Genomic DNA, 13,921 nt, shown 5'->3' with positions numbered 1-13,921 from the left:
ATAGTTTTATGGCGGCACGATTAATACTATTATAGTTTTTATTGTCTTATACAATATTATATTTACCGTTTAATTATTTATTTTAATTTTAATTTCTTTGCAATTTATTTCATACAACGTTTTTGATCTTTTTACTTTTTCTTCTAATATTCTTTTAATGGAGTGACGATATATATTATTTTGAAACAAGATGTCGGTTTGCGCTGACTTAGAAATTTAGTTGAAATATTTAGAAAAGTTTTATGGCGATCTAATTAAACTACTGCAGTTATCGTGTCTTCAAAAACAGTTATATACCACATTAATGGCAAAAAGTGTAAAATAAAAATTATTATGATTAATTATAAACATTTTTGCACTTTGACTTTTTTATTCAAAATTTTTTTTATTGTTCCGCCATTTTGTTTAAAAATGACGGATCAAGCTGGCTAGCGACCTTACCTGAGATTTTTATTTATATTTAAAAAAATGACAATATGTTTATATTTAAAATGGCCATAAAAAAGTTTGACTTTTAAGCAGGGCCGGCTGAGATTTTTCAGGGCTTCGCATATATAAAATCATATTCCTGCATTATTTTTACTTTTGTTTTCAGGGGGCCCTGCATATAATATTTTCCCGAGGCCCCGCAAAACCCCGCAAAACCCTCAGCTGAACCGTCTTTTAAGATATCTTGTATATAGCAAATGTTGCAGAAACTAATTATGAAAAATACATTAAAAGATAGCCATCAATCTAATGAACTCTTATTGTTACAAATTATACAATCTTAAAATCGTATTATTTTTTTCTATAGTTTGGCGACGGGAGTTAATGGGTGGCTACGAGCAGGGGGCGCACCAGCTGTACGAACCCTTCGAGTCCAACAGAAAATGAGTCCGTTACGCCAGTGTTGCCATAATAAAATCTATCATCATCACATCGGGATCACTAGTTTGGCGACCGGGGCAATTATACACAGCTGCTTTATTTAAGATTTAAATTTATATAGTTACGTGATCAAATCAAGGACTTTACTTTGCAATTGTATGAGAGTTTATTTAAAATTTACTTTCTTAAAGTCAGTTTTAGATGTTTTAGTATTTATTTATTAGTTTGCCATTAACAAATCGAATGAATTTTTAGCGCTGAAAACTTATAAATAGGTAATATATGAAAACTTGCAATAATATTTTAGAAATTTTCGGTGTTTTTTTTTTACTAACATTATTGAACTGAATCTACTTTTTATCGTCAGTGATAAGTTGCTTAGAAAAAACTTATTTTTAATGTGTTTAAACGAATTTATTCACAATTAAACGTTCGTAAATATTTCAAAACAGAGTAATGGCAATAATGTTTAGTCTGAATAATCTCATGTGTCGTCAAATAACAGTTACTAACAATAATAGCCTATCCGGGCTTATCCATATCCAGCCAGTTAGATGCTGCAAGTCAAATTTGAATTAGTTCAGGTTGATCCAAGAGGGTTGTAGTAGGCAGCCCTGATTGATGTAGGTAGTTCTTGCAATGGTAAAATAATGTGAGCAAGTGTCAAACATCTTTCTTCGCCGAAGCCTGACCAAATTGAAAAAAATCTATTTCAGATCAAAGGAGCTATTAGTAAACTCTGCCTATAACATATACTCCCTCGAATAAAATAAGAGTATGCCTACCACATGACTACAAATAAATTAATATTTATTTTATTAGATAACAAATTAAATAATGTTATTTTAATAATAAATGGTTAGAATTCTCATTGAAACGGGTTGTAATATTATAATTATATAGTAAGTTTATAGTTTTAAATGGTCAGTAAATCTCTGATATGACAATAGCAAAACTATTTAATTTTATTATTATATACAAACATACTTACGTTTATTTTTTTTTATATAAAAATATTTTATATTTGATTTTTATGGAATCACTTCATTCCATATCAGCAGTGCATATTACAGTTCTCTGTTAAAATACCAACATTTGGTTAAAATATAGCTAACATTTAATATTAAAAAGCAAGGTCTTGTGATCTTCTAATTTTTGCATGATTTAAATTATAATTACACTAAATTAAGAACAATATTGGTAATAAATAGTATATTGATTAATTAAAACAAAATATTAACATGCATCCACTGGAATGTTTATATTCACATACGTTTTATTTATTTATACACATATATTTTAAATAGAGATGCGAGCCCGGAATAATTAGAATAATTAATGAAGGAAAAGTTAAAAAAACTGATAAGTTAACTTTTTAAGGAAAAATATCATACATTTCCGGTTTTCCCTTCATTATATCTCTAATTGTAAACTATCAACATTTATTGAGTGCACATGTATACATTTATTTTACTATATATAAAAATTTATATTTAATAATTATAGATATTAATATCGTAAGTATATATAATACCCTTTTCGTAATCGAATCTAATTATGAAACAACTCTTATCACAGATGGAGATTAAGCATTGAGTTCATATTGTATAGTTTCATTCATATACAATTTTCTCTCAGTGTAAAAGTAAATTACTAACGTAAATTAAATGTTCAACGATGCGTTAAATCACATTTTAAATACAATCAGCGATAATAGAATCTCGTCATTCTCAAAGAAAGACGTACATAAATGACATAAATTTGATTAGCAACAGTATAAATTTATCAATAAGTCGTATAAAATATCGCAACAATAATTCTTAATAAAATTATAGCAACGATAATAATTAATTTTGCTTTTTGTGAGTCTCGTCCAAAGTCTCCTCTATAGCGTATGATTCGTCTACTCGGTTTATGTCCACTGGATACAACCTAAAATTATTTTTTTATTAAATTTGTGGTATATTTAATAGGGCTAATAATACATAATAAAAACATTAAAACAGGCAATTAAAAATTTATGCAATTCATTCAAATTCTTACCAAAGTAGCAAGATTTTGGCAACAAAGAATATTGTTAATTATAAAATATAAGTATATAAATAAACATTTTACTCACCATCGTTGATAGAGGTAAATTATAAATACTATATCGTCTCGGAAGCAGGCTACTCTGTGAGCCACTGGCATTGTGATGATAAACGCAAATACGTCGTCAATGAATGTGTTAAAAGCCTTATACATAAATGCCCGCCACGGCAACGCAGCTACAGATTTCATCTTGTAATTGATGAACAGTTGCGGAAGCATAAACAGAAATCCGAAAGCGTACACCCCGTTGACTACGCTATTCAATGTCCATGAATACCAACTTAAAAACAGAGGTTAATCATCATTATCAGATATTAATAATGGATGTTTTAAAAAATATTAAAATACCTTTTGTGTGGTTGATAGATCAGCGAGTAAACAGCTCCGCAAACACAAATGGGATATAAGACATAGCTTAGGTATCTCATGGCTTCAGCGTCCACGGCTCTCGTTTTTTCTTCAGCTTTGTTGATCTCGTCTGCTTTGGCGACTATTTTAGGCCACCAACTGTTTTGCCAGTCGAATTCAATGTGTAGTATTTTTTTGACTTTCCAAAGCTGAAGAGAAACAATGAATTATAATGATATTATATAAAATTAAGGCAAAGTCATACGTCATACAGAAATATTTGAAGTCACAAATTCTTCAGTAGTAGAAGTTTTATTAACTTCTTCACAGTCGGAAAATCATATTTTGTGAATTCTTATCTTAAAAATCAGCAAATTTCTCGAAAAAATTATCATAACCATTTTTTATTCAAAATTAAATTTGTACGAATATTATTATAAATGTTTTACATCAGCTGCATTTTTTTATACCGCTGCATAGGAAAGAGTGGGTCCGTGCCAGATGTTTTTGAGTGATTTTTAAAAATGTACTTTAATCATGAAGTAGTTAAAAGAAAAGATAGAACATCATTTAAAAAAACATTCCATTTATATATTAGGGATTGGTGACTAAGATTCCTAGTTCACAAATGGGTCATGACAAGGATGCTTTTTTTTGCCGACATTATTCAATAGCAAAAGAAAAACATTGAGAACTGAAACATCAAAATCAAAGAAGAAGAAATTATTAGAAATAAAAACAAGTTAAAGATGAAACTCAAGGTAATTAACAATATAACCTGCTGAAAGGTAAAATTATAATCCAGATTCTATATGATAATGTAAGTTTGAAATTAACCGAAATCAAACATATGGAGAGATCCAATTATTTCTATATCAACGAGGATTCGTATAGTTGAAGTCAATACTATATGAGATGAGGTATTGAATATAAATTCTCAGAATAATTTACACAGCTAAGAATATCAATCTATTTATCATCGAAGAACAGAATCTTAAAAATCATACGAGTAAAAATTAAAAGATAGAAAAAAATCAGCTGCTTCAGCACGGCAATGCCCCGGCTCACACCGCAGCACTCCCAATTTAATATGTATTATTATTATAACCATAATAAGAAAAAGATAAAAAAATCAACAAGTTTATACCTCAATCAAAGTACCGATCCCTGCCGGTATTAGAACTAATAAAGACGTATTCTCGTCTATTAAATATAAAGTAATAACAGTTTGCGAGAAAGCTCTCCATAGAACAGTCCTCATTGAAAGACCGGCCATTGATCTTTTCGCCCTCCAGAAGCTGATGTCATTTTTGAAGGCCAAGAAATCGAACAGCATCTAAAAACATATTATTATATAAATATATAAAATCATATATATATATACCACCAGTTTCTTACATGAAAACTAGATATTATGACAGTTGCACACAGCAAATACAAATTGGTATCAGCAAATAGTCCTTTAACATCATCAATGTCTTTCTCACTAAAACCCATCGTTTTCAAGGAACGCATTGCTAACGATATATGAGCTAAAAATTTCATTTTTCCTATAGACGCAGGAACATAATCAATAGTCACATTAACCGAGTAAGTGTCTTTCTTCAACTCGATTAGATCGCTTAGTTTATTTTTTAAAAAGTTGTACTGAATTATCGGCAAGTATTGATCGTCGTATGTTATTCTGAAAATACAAATATTATGAATTTACTATCTTATTTAAACAGATGATACTATTTATAGTTCAATTATTTAGATAGATGATAATATTGGTATCTTTAAACTGCTTGTGTATTATTTAAATATATGGTACTACTGTTTGTTATGGCAATGGGGGAAAAATACCATCTATGTATTATAATCAAAGGTCAAAACCATTGTAATTTAAATTATATTAGTAATCAGTTTGTTTCGAAAAGATTCAATCTAAATGAGCTATATTTATAATTTATGAGTATTGTTTTCTAATACAGTAACAAAAATTTAATTTATTCAGTATTATTAAAACGCTCATAACATACATTTACAATATATAATTACCTTATATGATCTAGTAATTCTCCGGGAAGCTGATTTGCCGGTATCATGATCGGATCAGCCAGAACCGAGAAAGATATCATAGTCTTTAAATGAGAAACTGGCCTACGATCGTCTGTGTCACTTTTATGAACTGGTGCCTGTCAGAAAAATGAAAACGTTATGAGTCTATACTAAATTCTATTTATTTTCAAGTCGGTGCACAAAAACTTCATTCAATGTGTGGTCATCACATGTTTTCAAATTTCTGCTCTGTGATTAACTAGTTGCACGGAGGGGCAAGATCAGTATTTTTATTTTTTTTAAATTTGTTTTATTTGTACTAATTAAGTGATTATGTGAATTCTGCGTGTATTTGTTCTTGTGCACTGACTCTTGAGAAAAATAGTGTAAGCAGATATGAGATTTTCTTACCTCATCTCCGAGTAAATTGAACGCCGCTATAGGCGGAGGCTTGTAAGTGACCAGCGGGATCTTTTCGATGGCCCCCTCAGCCTTCACGTCTTCCCATCTCAGCTGCCCCGTCGCCGAGCTAGCGACGCCTACGTACAAGAACATAGTTCCGTTTTTACGTGTTTTTTGAGGTATTTTTAAATCTATGACTCTTGAAAAAACAAACACAAGACAAGGTACAATTTGCATGTATTGCACGTTATTGGAAAATGGGATGCTTATTTAATACAGAGGAACCGGAGGAATTTGAACCACTCAATAATATTACATTATTTAATGATTGCGAGCTGAACCGAATAATTGTCACAAAGTGGTCTAATAAAATATATACACACAAATAAATTATATAAATATATATACCAATCTAGTTTATGCAAAAAAAATAGTTGAAATTATGAATCAGTTGGACGACGCACGCTGATGATTTGTCTTCGGTGGACAGAAATAAAAAGCAACATCGCGACTTTCTAGCCTTCAGTAGAAAAACGCATACGTCGATGGATTATCAGCCACACTTTAGAAGGTGCTTCTTCGAGAAAATGCTATGCCCAGAAAGCAATGAACGTACCTAATAAATATATATATATATATATATATATATATATATATATATATATATATATATATATATATATATATCTGTATTATCTCTTGTAGAGATATTTCCTTTGAACCTTTGAACAATAGTAGTAATTAGACATAGGATTTCAAACAATTTAGTTTAATACCGATCTAATTGTGAACCATTGAAAACTACAATATACAATAAGTTTTTTGACACCAATATTAGACAACTTCATTATATACGTGTAGTGAGATTATATTTAGATACCTATGTTTTATATTGTTGCCCAAGTAGCTGAAATATTATATAGGTGATAATCTTATAAGACAATTTCCGGAACAAATTGACGCACCATTCACCTGCTAATCATGCAATAATCTGAACCGAGATTCTCATGCCAATGAAATCTCATTATCAGTAAGTCATAGATTGTGCTATTATAAAATTTAGGATGTATAATTTTACACCTGTACGGGACCCAGAATCGTGATAAAATATGGCAGATTTTCGAAAGCCAACTATTATTGCAAAAATAATTTAATAACTTTTAACAACAATTTTAACTATTTCACAACATGCAAGTAAAATTAGAGACTCTGCTATAGTATGTGGTTTCAACTGAACAGCAATCAATTTAGTAACCTTATTAGCAGTTGTGTCTTATCTAAATTTTTTAAAGATTTTTCAAAATATTTAGTTTGCATGCTTAAAAATCGTTGGAAATAATATTTAGTTTTTGTAGCAAGAGTAGCGTGCATCGTAGTTAAGTGTAAAGTAATTTCAACCTCGAACGAACCATTGTGCTGTTGTTTTTTTTTCAATTTTCACCAATCAACAATTTTTCTACACATAGAATACATTGTGGAATGTAATATTATTCCTCACCGATGCATGTAAAACAGAAACTTAAATATTCGTTAGAATACTGTCGATTAATTTTTCTTACTTTACTTTGTATAATAATTTTAATCTTTTATATGAGACATACTATGTGCAGCAACATCATTACTACTACTTCCACTTGTACTTGCTCCATCATTAATCTGTGCTCCTTAAACAAAAATTTCCGAGGGCCTTTTTATTTATAGTGTCCTCTTTTGATATTTTCAAAATCTGGTCACCTTATTAAAATGGACATTATAGTTAGAATTTTAAATGACGCATATGTAAGTCAGCGGCTCCTAACGATAGTTACAAATGACATCGAAAAAGTTGAATTAGACGAAGAAACTATTAAACTCATCTTTGTGACTACACGGAATAATAATTATAATAATAATGTGTTTGCCCAATTCCTACATTTTGAGGTTAGAGTAAACACTAAATATTAAATAAACATTCCCTCCGGCTTCTTTATATTGTAAAGCGATGTAGTCGAACCTGGAGAACGGTTTGTTCGGATCGAAGAACTTGGTGTCGAAGACCAGGTCGGGGACGGAGCGAGGAGCGCCGGCGAACACTGCCAAGTCGTGGGGTTGCGCCGCAAGCCGCGACGAGAGACATCTCGAAGGTCTGACACAGGAGGGCGTCGAGAAGAGGCCGGAGAGGGTCCATAGCGCGTGGCCCGCGTACAGGAAGACGGCAGCGGCAGCCAGCCGACCGAGCGACGGCCGCCACATCGCGATATCTTTCGCCTTTGACCAACTGTACAATTTTACAGTGACAGTGGAGTGACCATGCGATCTGAAACAAAACACTCAACGGTAATCGATTAGATGGTTTATAAATCAAAATTCATTTTAAGCAGAGCTTGTAAAATATTTAACTTAACTAAAGTTTACACGAGTAGATTTTTTCTTTAACTCTTAAAGAGCGGGACTGCAGTAGCGTAACTACTACGCTCTTGTCATGAGGTTTTGCCTTCTGATAAGTGATAATTGTTTTTGCGCCTTCTACCTAATAATCCTCGATCTGTAGGAGGTGGGTTTACTGTAAAGAAATTTCACACAATTTCATTTTCAAAGTCGTCGATACCGGCGGAATATTTATATTATCTTGACGGATATATTCTAGGCTTTACTAAAGATCTAGCTGTGATTTTTGAAAAACACCAAATTCAGCTTGCACTTTTCAGAGATTCACAGCAGATCGTTAAAGATGCTAGGTTTTATCTTAAGAAATGCGCGCTACTTCAAGAATACTTTGGTATTGGGCACTCTTTATGATGCTTTAGTCCACGGCATACTAGAAGCTGGCTCTATTATATGGATTTCAGGCGTAATGAGTCAATTTAATAAATTGAGGCTGAAATACATCAGTACATACATTTCAAACAACTAGTTTACTTCAGATTCGTTATTTGAGGTCGCTTTTTACTTTTTTTATGAAAATATTCTTGCTATGATTTTTTTCAGAGTTGGGCTTTGGGAATTTGTCCCCTCCTTTCCCGCCTCTTTATTTGGCAGGCCTGACTAAGTGAAAGTATGGCCGAAGACCCGGTATTATCGATTTGTCGGCGTTCGTAGCTTTTGGGCTTTTATTATGACTCTCTTTTTGCTACATTTTGCATCTGGACTGATACCTACAACTAATGATGTCATTTCAGGTTTTTACATGAGAGGGGGGAGCGATAGTTGGCCCTGCCTACACCTCATACTTTAAGAACTGAAGCCCAGAGACCATAGACAGCGAAGAATTTACGCAGATTGGGTGTTAGTGACAGGACGTTGATGCAAGGAAATCTTCTTCTTTGATGATGCATATTTCCACCTTTTTGGGTATGCTAATAAACAAAAGTGCCACAGATTGGGCAAGGAAAATCCTAATCTGATGCACGAGAGAGCATTATATGCACAAAAAGTGACTGTTTGGTGCTCACTGAGGTCAGGCAGCGTCATTGGGCCTTACGTTTTTTGAAAACGATGAAGGTTGGACTGTAACAGTCAACGGTGAGCGCTATAGGCGCATGATAAGCAATTTTTGTGGCACGAAATCTAAGATACTATGTGGAAGACAAGTTTTCTTATATAAAAAATGATTGAATAGGAAAAAATATAAATATTTTAATATAGTGATTATTAGAATAAATATTTATAAAATAAAAAGAGATAAATACGTTGAGTGATTCTAATACGATTTTTCAAGAATTGGTTGCAAATAAAAAATAAATATTTAATTTTTTGTTGTAATTATCGGGTATATGTGAATGTGTCAAACGTAGTCCCGGAGATAAGCGACGTGCGGTCACCGCGCGGTTCGTTCTTGAGCCGATGACGTTTCGTCGCGTTCGAGTGGCAACACCGGGGGGTCGTCGACGCTCGAAGTCCGCGGCCGCTCAGCGCGCGAAGGTCCCGCCGTCGGAGGGCGGCGGCGCGACCGAGTCGCGTGACATGCCGCCGCCCCCCGCGTCCGAAGCGCCACCATGGACGAAGCCAAGCGGGACAAGAGGCCCTGCGCCGTCATCGGCCCCGACCGAGTCAGGGCGCAGGCCGACATTTCGCCCAGGAGGACCTTCCAGGAGAACATGAGTCGAGTGGTGCTGCCTTCGCCGTCGGCATCGGCCGCCGCTTCCGCCTCGGCCTCGGCCTCGTCGTGCGCGCTCGACCCCTACGCCAACTACTCGCCTTATACTTACTCGCCTTATCCTTACTACGCGCCAAGGCCCGCGCCTTCGCCTTATTACAGAGCGGATGTGCGGTACTGCGAGGGTCCGGCCTTGGTGTCGCAGCAGCACTCGTACCCGAGGGCGACCCCTCAGTACGAGGACCGTCGCTATCATCCGGCGTACGCGCCCGCTCCCAACCCGGAGGCTTACTATCCTAAGCCGACCTACTACGAGGCACCTCAGCCTCAACACACTCAACCCGTCTATCCTCGCTGCGATTACGTACACCCGTGCGTCGACCAGTATCGTCCGGCGCCTCAAACTTACCCCGAGCGTCAATATTACCAACTTCAATATGCGAGGCCGTCTCCTCCGGCTCGACAAGTCGCGCCCGCGCCGCCTCCCACCGCGCGAGCCTATCCGGCTAAAGTCGCGTACAACCCCTACTACGTCGAACCGCAGCTCAATCCGACTCCGCCGCAAACCAATTATCCGTACGTATCGTGCGAATACGCCGAAGCCGCCCGCCGTCAAACTGAGTATCTCCGTCCCCGGCATGTCGAACCCAGTCGAGAGTGGGAAGCGAGTCGGAGGAGATACCCGACGTACCCTGCCGCGCAACCTGTCGATCGGAGAGCGCCGGCTCCCTGCGTCTACTACCAAGAGAGCGTCATCAGACGTCCGACCGTCGACTACGTCCGTCCCGGTGCTCCGCTTCCGGAACCCAAACCCAAAATAGACGAACCGCCCGCAATGAATCTCAAACGATTCGTCGAAATGTGGGACGACTACGAAGACTTCGACGAACCTAAACCGGAGAACGTTTGCCTTCCGGAGCCGTCTGTCTACCGTCCGATTCACCAAATTCGCCCCAAAGAACCGATAAACATTCAAAACATACAAATACTAGAAGCGCCTAAAGCCAAATTGCTCCAAAAAGACAATCGCTACTTCGTCGACGAGCTGATCGACGTCGAAGCCAAAATAAGTCAATCGGTCATTCATAAAGAAGTCGGTTGCAATTTTGAAATCAAACCATGCAGTCCGACGAGAAAATCGGAAGCATCACCAAAAATAACAAATCAAACGAAATCTCCATATCAAAATAAAAATATTTTGACCTACTCCGAAGCGATTTCGCAACAAGAACGTAAAATCAGCAAAAGAAGTCGATACGAATACAATCCAAAGATCAACACTAAGTACAAAGAAAAGAATATTGAATCGCCCAACGTTCAACTGAACGTCAAATTTCCAAATATGACTGTATCGTCCGACGAAAGCGTCAATTACATACTGAACGTAGCTGACAATAACAATTTTGAAGTCGTCGATAAGAGCGGATTGCAGATGGAGTATTACGATACGCGAGCGCAAGAGGCAGTATTAAACTATAGCTTCAGTTCAAATCCTAAAATAGAATCTAATTTCATCGCTGACGCATGTGATAAAGTCGACAATAGCTTTACGTTCGATTTGCCGATTTTGAAAGAACCGGTGGTCGCTGTGAAGCTGCCCGATATGGAACAAATAATCGACATGAGAAAGGAAAAGATCGATAGAGACGATAATGTACCGCTGAATCTGCCTTTAGACGATCCGACCGATTTGAACGAAGGTCTCTTAGGAAAAGATCACTCGGAGTATATGGACTGCTTGGAAGACGTCAGAATTGTAAATGATCTGCCGATATTATCGGACGATGGCGATATTGAAAGAGAGTCCATCTTCTGTTCGACCGTTTTCGAAAATCCTACGAAACAAAATGATCCTATCGAATCCATCGACATCAACGATAATGAAAGTGTGATAAAATTAAACGAAGCATATTTATCTGAGCAAAAAGAATCGATAGCTAGCGAAGATACTTCGGTTATTGAATTTTCAATGCAAATACTCGACGATGGAAACGGGGAGGAAATATACGGTATTGAAAATATTCCAGAGAAAAGTCAATCTTTATCGCCGAATTACAATAAATCGGGCGAAGAAATTGTTTTTAACACTGAAGATGTTCTGGAAAAAAGTCGGTCTCCGTTACATATTTATAATAAAACTGATATATGTGGGATAGAGGATATTCCAGAAAAAAGTCTATCTCCGCCACATATTTATAATAAATCTAACGTATGCGAGATAGAGGATATTCCAGATAATTGCCAATCTTCGCCACATATTTATAATAAATCTGATGTATGCGAGATAAAGGATATTCCAGAAACTGGACAGACTTCGCCACATATTTATAATACATCTAATGTATGCGAAATAGAGGATATTCCAGAAAATTGCCAATCTTCGCCACATATTTATAATGAATCTAACGTATGTGAGATAGAGGATATTCCAGAAAATTGCAAATCTTCACCACAAATTTATACGGAAGATATTCCAGAAAACGGTCAATCTCCATCTCATATTTATATGAAATCTGATAAAGAATATTTATGTGAAGTAGTAGATATTCCAGAAAATGACCAATCTCCGTCTCCAACTATAGATAAGTCCGGTGAAGAAGATATCAATATTTTTCTGGATGCAGAAATCGAGGCAGTTGTCGTTCCGAGCGACGAAATCACTTCTAAGAGCGAATTGTTGGAAAGCACCGATTCTTGCAGCGACTTGTCGTCTCCTAAACCATATAAATCGGACGATACTGACGAAGTTCCTAATTTCGACGATGACAACTTTAAATCGTTAAGTCTCAAGTTGATATCTGACGACGAAAACGACGAATACAATACGTATTCGGAGAGCGTCAACAAAAAATATGCTAGTTATCTATCGGATGATTCTTCGAGCGACGATAACAATTATAAAAATTACAAATCAGTCATGCTGTGCGGCGAGAAAAACTTGGACACTTCCACCGGTGAAGAGTCGATGTCCCCGTATTACAAAGATAAGACGGAGCAGAGTACAAATTTGGATTTGAACGGTCTCGAGGTCGGAGGGTGCTGGATCGACGATATCGCTTGCGTGGAGACTGTCGTCTCTGAAGATAACGAGGCTTTGGAAGCTCAGAATTCGCCCGCTTTATGGAACAATTTCACGACAAACTACGATAGACCTTCGTTTTTGGATCACAACTCTGGAAACGATGACGAACTATTTAAAGATACAAACGGAAACGTCATCGATCAATTCAAATATAAATATTCCGCCGATAGCGAAGATAATCGGTTGCTTTCGCCGTGGGAAAGTGACGACGGCGACGATAAATATGCATCGTTAAAATCGCCCATAGTCTCCGAAGAAAGCTCTAATAGAAAGTCTGAAAAAGAAGACGATAAGCCGTATTGGGAAACGCCACCAAAGTTAAAAAGTTACTCGCGTAAACGGCACGTAGATGACGGTCCTCATAAATCGATTAAAAAAATGTGTATCGAATCGTCGAACGAATCTATAAAGACGGAAGCTCCGATACAAATTAAAACTAAAGGCGCTCAAAAGTACATTCCTCCGATCGATATAAATAGTCAAAATCTAAAGTGCCATTTGCCACTACCGAAGGATAAGCTACTGCAATTGAAAAAGTCGAAAGAAACTAGTGCCGAATCGTGTTCGTCTAGCGACGATCGAATCATTAGGAACCGCATGGTTTTACCGAAGAAGCCGATCAAACCTCTGTTCGAAGACGTGCTGAAGAAGATCGACGAGACGAATAGATCCATCATAAAGATGAAGCTGAAGAAGACAAAGACGCGACTCATACCCAAAATGATAATCAAAAAGGACGATAAAGGATCTCATTATGCGAGCGTGCCGAAACACAGGGACTCCAAGAGCCGAGATGGCGGACGGTGGCAGCCCAAGGTGCGCCTCCGAAGAAGTGCCTGTATCGAAGATATGGTCAAAAATTCGTACGATTAATACGTAAAGACTGTTAGCGTCATCAACTATACAAATCTTAAATTTATATTTACACAAGTCTGATGATAAAGAATATATTTATACGAAAGAGAAATCTATATACAATCCTGGTGCAGTAGGATGATGTTTCAGTGCAATAT

At 36.3% G+C, this 13,921-nt stretch overlaps 2 protein-coding genes and 1 long non-coding RNA gene across 4 annotated transcripts; 1 reads left to right on the top strand and 2 right to left on the bottom strand.

Annotated features, from left to right (window-relative positions):
• Positions 1 to 1,262: 1,262 nt before the first annotated feature.
• On the bottom strand, positions 1,263 to 2,262 carry LOC148238588 (uncharacterized). The gene is made up of 2 exons (XR_015811160.1): positions 1,862 to 2,262; positions 1,263 to 1,557 (listed from the first exon to the last, which is right to left on the bottom strand). It is a non-coding gene; the product is annotated as an uncharacterized LOC148238588 (long non-coding RNA).
• Positions 2,263 to 2,620: 358 nt separating this feature from the next.
• LOC148238587 (lipid scramblase CLPTM1L) lies at positions 2,621 to 8,049 on the bottom strand. Of its 2 annotated transcripts, none has more exons than XM_088195353.1 (8): positions 7,745 to 8,049; positions 5,761 to 5,950; positions 5,350 to 5,486; positions 4,708 to 4,993; positions 4,457 to 4,645; positions 3,310 to 3,518; positions 2,990 to 3,241; positions 2,621 to 2,802 (listed from the first exon to the last, which is right to left on the bottom strand). In XM_088195353.1, exons 1-8 carry the CDS (start codon positions 7,981 to 7,983, stop codon positions 2,718 to 2,720), a joined length of 1,587 nt encoding a protein of 528 aa, XP_088051479.1. In that variant the 5' UTR covers positions 7,984 to 8,049; the 3' UTR covers positions 2,621 to 2,717. The 2 variants fall into 2 exon arrangements, with proteins under 2 accessions (XP_088051479.1, XP_088051489.1); XM_088195363.1 differs by having other exon boundaries at positions 5,761 to 5,888; positions 7,745 to 8,025.
• A 1,485-nt stretch (positions 8,050 to 9,534) lies between these two features.
• On the top strand, positions 9,535 to 13,921 carry LOC148238586 (uncharacterized). The gene has a single exon (XM_088194889.1). It carries the CDS (start codon positions 9,726 to 9,728, stop codon positions 13,779 to 13,781), a length of 4,056 nt encoding a protein of 1,351 aa, XP_088051015.1. The 5' UTR covers positions 9,535 to 9,725; the 3' UTR covers positions 13,782 to 13,921.

The sequence above is a fragment of the Plectrocnemia conspersa genome, unplaced genomic scaffold (genome assembly GCF_051122295.1).
Source record: "Plectrocnemia conspersa isolate PC_06_02 unplaced genomic scaffold, ASM5112229v1 ptg000001l, whole genome shotgun sequence".
Classification (NCBI taxonomy): Eukaryota; Metazoa; Arthropoda; class Insecta; order Trichoptera; family Polycentropodidae; genus Plectrocnemia; species Plectrocnemia conspersa.
The sequence above is the reverse complement of the archived record's forward strand: the minus strand, read 5'-3'. Positions and strand labels throughout refer to the sequence as shown.